A 4,417-nucleotide genomic window follows, 5' to 3' on the forward strand; every position below is an offset into this window, starting at 1 on the left:
TTTTCAAAAAATATCATAAAATTAACTCTCAAACGAGTGATTGGGAGCAATAGGAAACTTTTTTTTTTTTTGTATGGGCGCCGACCCATTCTAATATACATAGAGGCATGAAACGAAACTTGATTATTGCGCCGAGTGCTATTCATATAAATTAAAAATAACTCATTCTAAGTGTTTTTATATGCAAATAGCTTGGTTATATACGAATTATATAGCCACTGCGTTCATATGTGTGGATGTATTACATACACATGTATGTATACATTTGCCTTGTTTCGCTTGTCAGTGTTAAATTATATCCATATAAAATAGAAGATACTTGAAGTACTCTTGAAATTTATGTGCTAAAAAATGTAATTTATTATATTGAAATAAAGCGCTCTTTCACATCTGAATAATAAATATTTGCAAAAGCAATTGTATTTAATTACATTTTATGCCAGTTAGTTTAAACGCAATTTACCTGTTAAAGCATTTTTTGTGTGATTTGATATTTCTGGTTTAAGTGAATAATCGTTAGCGAATTGAACTAAAAATAATTTGTGTATATACAGAAATAGTAAAACCGTTTTAGAGAATTTTTTTCATGCTTTTCTTTGATGCAATTTATTCTCATCGTAAAGTAATTATAGTCTATATGGTCTTGCAAAGAATTTTTAGTTGACCATTTCTCGGATTTGCCCACATACAAATGTACTCATTATTTTTTAGAATGATCTCCACATGTTCTCGTTCTCTTACGCCTTCCGTTTACTCTCTAAAATACAAAGCGCCTTATCTTGCCGATTACCATCAGTCAAGGGTTATCGCGTGTCGCTGGTTTCAATGCCATTTTTATTTATTTTTTTTATACCAAAAGGCCAGCGTAATGCTGCGAGCTGCAGCTGATTTGAAATCTGGCCTGAGCGATTTCAGTTGCGAACGTTATTTCAGCGGACTTAGTGCGCACACGAAATTTTGTGTAATTTAATTAAGTACTTACAACAACCATGCATATATTATCGCCGTTTTGCTTATGTGCTAGCACGCTCTTCTGTCTCATCGCACTCAGTAGGCCCATTGTTGCATTACGTCTCACTACGCCGGCTACAACAACATCGTCATCAACTAGTGAGACTGCTGCCGTTGCGACGAGTACGCGCCATCCACCGATTTACATCAACAACAAACTACCAACCGTTGATGTCAGCTGCATGGTGCACTACAAGTGTATGGCGAAGTTGAAAGGCGCTACAGTCGCACCAAAGCCCTGTGTCAAATATTGCGTGAAGACTATTGAATGTCCGAATGCACCGAAGATTCGTGGAGCTGCCAATCAATGCGTTGAACTGGACGAGACTGCGGTACGCAAGCAGTATGAGAAGGAAGTCNTCCAGGTTTTCTACCCGACGACATGGGTCGCTGCCGTGAAGTGTGGTGAACAGTGTACTGGAAAATTTTCAATTGTGTTTAAATATTTAGAGCGTTTGAATGTGGTTAAAATAAATTGGAGTGCTAATACACTTATGAAAGTAAAACGGTGTACTAATTACACTGGATCAGTATTTTTTTTTTTATATCATTCGATGCGCCTACCCAATTCCTATGAAATTCTGAAAAACTAGTTAAATGATTTCTATGCTGAGGTTTTCGAGATATTTGTCATTTACCGTTATTCAGCTAAAAAAAAGTGATTCCACCTAAGCACCTATAACATGCAAACCGATTTAACAATCTTAATACGAAATATGGAAAACTCCATAACCGCTTATAGTACATCACTTTTCGGCGCAATTAAAACTGAGAAATTGGTTAAACGTTCCAATTTTTTGTGTTTTTTTTTTACGAAGAAATTAAAAAGATTCAAACTTAAACAGAGAAAATAATTCAAAAAAACCCGTTTGTGTGTATTTTTTTTTATTTTTGATAAAGCCTGATCTGCTACAAAAAAATCAAGCCATTAAAGCCAGAAAAGCGATGGATAAATAATAAAGGCTTGAGTGGTCATGGTGTTTGAAAAATGAGCAGGAAAAAATCTTACTCATACGCTATGCCATGTATGTATATTAGGGCGGGTCGAAAAACACAAAATGTTTGATACGAAAATTGTATAAGTCTTAGAAGGTGCTACGTTAATCCCTTATTCCTGAAAATAAATCCTGTTCAGTCTGCGGAATGAGCTTGAAAAATTTTAAAATAGTTTTTAAAATTTTCACAACGACTTGCTTAGATCAAACCGCAATTTATTTCCTATAGTAAAATAATAAAAAAATTGGGCAAATTTAGGTAACTAACATCAATATTTTAAACATTTAATAAATTGGGTAGGAAATAAAAAAAAATGTTCAAGTCGATAGCAACAAAACCAACGAAGTTGAAGTAAGTCTGCCAGATCGGGTATATCGCGGTTATATGACATAGTGCCTCGAAACAAAACAAACTTGGTGGGTCAGTAAAGAACTCAATGAAACATATCGAAACCGAATTTGGGGCTGATATCTGTATATTTAGACCTTATGCCAAAACAATAAATTTTTTGCCAATAGTGGAATGTGGTCGATTTCCGGTTTTGTGGTATCCATTCTCGGTTCTTTTGAATGGTTTCTTAGTTATGTTATTTTTTGGTTATTTTACGATAATTTTCAGATTTTTTCGGAACCGTTTTTCGGTTCTTGTGCAATCGAGTTCTGCTTTTTTCGGAACGGTTCTTTTTAGAACCATACTGTTCCATACTCTAAAGGCTGTCCTGCTCCGCTTCCTCGTTTCTGTTCATCACTAGTATGTACATAGTTTTGCTTAGCTAATTAATTTGTTTTTTTTTTAGACTTCAAAAATTGTTATACTATATTTAAACTTAAAATTTAATGCCAACTTTTATTATTAGATAAATTCTTAAAATCGCTCGTTTATCTTGGCATTTCCATCCTTAAATTATGGACCATTTGCACTGAGAGTTCTCCTTTTGTTTTCACACATATTTTCGCACCTTTTCATTTCAATACTAAAACGCTGCAGTGCTTCACTGCTGGAACGTTGCATTTCACTGCGCCAAATAACAGTAATGGTCGCTTTGCGTCATTTCATTGCGGCAATGAGATAACAGAAATACTTGAAGTGCAGCGCAGAGAAATGTGCAAAGCTGCATTCAAAGGTGAATAAAGAAAAGGTACAAAGGTAATGAAATGAAAAAGAAGTGGAATTAAAATAAGATAAAATGAATTTAACCAAGCGAATGACAATCATGCACAGGGGGTTTTGGTACGCCGCCAGGGTACCTCCTACTTTCAGTCACCTTCTTATCCGTATCCCCCTCATCTGCGCCAGTGTTGCCTTCATTTCTGCTTCGTTATGGTCATTCGTGTCAAATTTAACGCGTAAATGATAAAAATGCATTGATAATAAAATAAAATACAGCTGTATGCGTTGGAGAGTAGTGGTCGGAAAAAGAATAAGAAAGTTGGCGAAAAAACGACTTAAAAAGAGACTCTTTGCAGAAAAAAGTGCGAAAATAAAGTTCCCTTATACTTTTGCGCCATAAAATGATGATCTGTGAAAATGTCTTTTTACGCTTGTTGGACATTAAGGACCTATGAAAGTTTCTATCTGACGTTGGCGAATATAAGCAAAAAATGAGTAAGCAAAGTAAATAAAAGAGTGCGAAAAAGAAGGCATCTCGTACCTTAGAAGAAATGGCCGAATGGCGCAAATACCTGCAGCCGAGCGCAACTTGCAGCAATTGTCCAACCGTGATGGAGGGCCGAACCGAGAAGAGAAAAAGGAAGTGCAGTGCCAACGCCAACACAAAGCATTGCAATAACAGTTGGTTGGTGGCGGTAGCAACAACAACAACAACAACAACAGCAATAATGCCACCATGAATTACTCTGTCAGTGCTAACGACTTGCGTAAAGTCTGTCTTCCGGCATTGCAGGCACTCCGGCACTGCAATATGCGCTCTGCTGACTTTGTCGCTGGCTGAGTTGTTGCTGTTGCTTGCCAGCTTGCTTGCCTCCCTCATATATGCTGATGTTGGCATTTCACCTTTTACTGTTGCAGCAACAAAAACAAAAAAAAAATGCAATTTCGTATTTTGTTTATTCCACCATTGAATTTTAAAAGTTCAAAGCAGTAGAATAGAATGGAAAATAAGAAAGGAGAGTAAAGTGACTGCATCTACGCGCATATCAGCAATTACTGTGTGTGTGTGTGTGTGTGTGTGTGTGTGTGTTTGAGTGCAATATTGTCTTGTTGCTGGTCGGTCACACCCACAGCCCCCAAGTATATGCTTCGTTGCGCTTATTTGCTGCTTCGTTGCATGTGAGAGCGCAGAGGTCAGCAATAACCAAGTCCGGCGAAAACTTTCTACGGTCACAAACTTACCGAGTACCCTCTATGACAAGTTGTCATTGTTATTGTTATGCCTCGTCGCGAGCAGCCA

The 4,417-nt window shown here is 36.8% G+C and overlaps 1 protein-coding gene across 1 annotated transcript; it reads left to right on the forward strand.

Annotated features, from left to right (window-relative positions):
- The first annotated feature begins 889 nt into the window (after window positions 1-889).
- Window positions 890-3,958, forward strand: Gbp3 (Growth-blocking peptide 3). Its single transcript, XM_017628798.1, has 2 exons — window positions 890-1,376; window positions 3,800-3,958. Exons 1-2 carry the CDS (start codon window positions 990-992, stop codon window positions 3,956-3,958), a joined length of 546 nt encoding a protein of 181 aa, XP_017484287.1. The 5' UTR covers window positions 890-989.
- The last annotated feature ends 459 nt before the right edge of the window (window positions 3,959-4,417 follow it).

The sequence above is a fragment of the Rhagoletis zephyria genome, unplaced genomic scaffold (genome assembly GCF_001687245.7).
Source record: "Rhagoletis zephyria isolate East Lansing unplaced genomic scaffold, Rhagoletis_zephyria_1.1 Rzeph_scaffold_06213, whole genome shotgun sequence".
Classification (NCBI taxonomy): Eukaryota; Metazoa; Arthropoda; class Insecta; order Diptera; family Tephritidae; genus Rhagoletis; species Rhagoletis zephyria.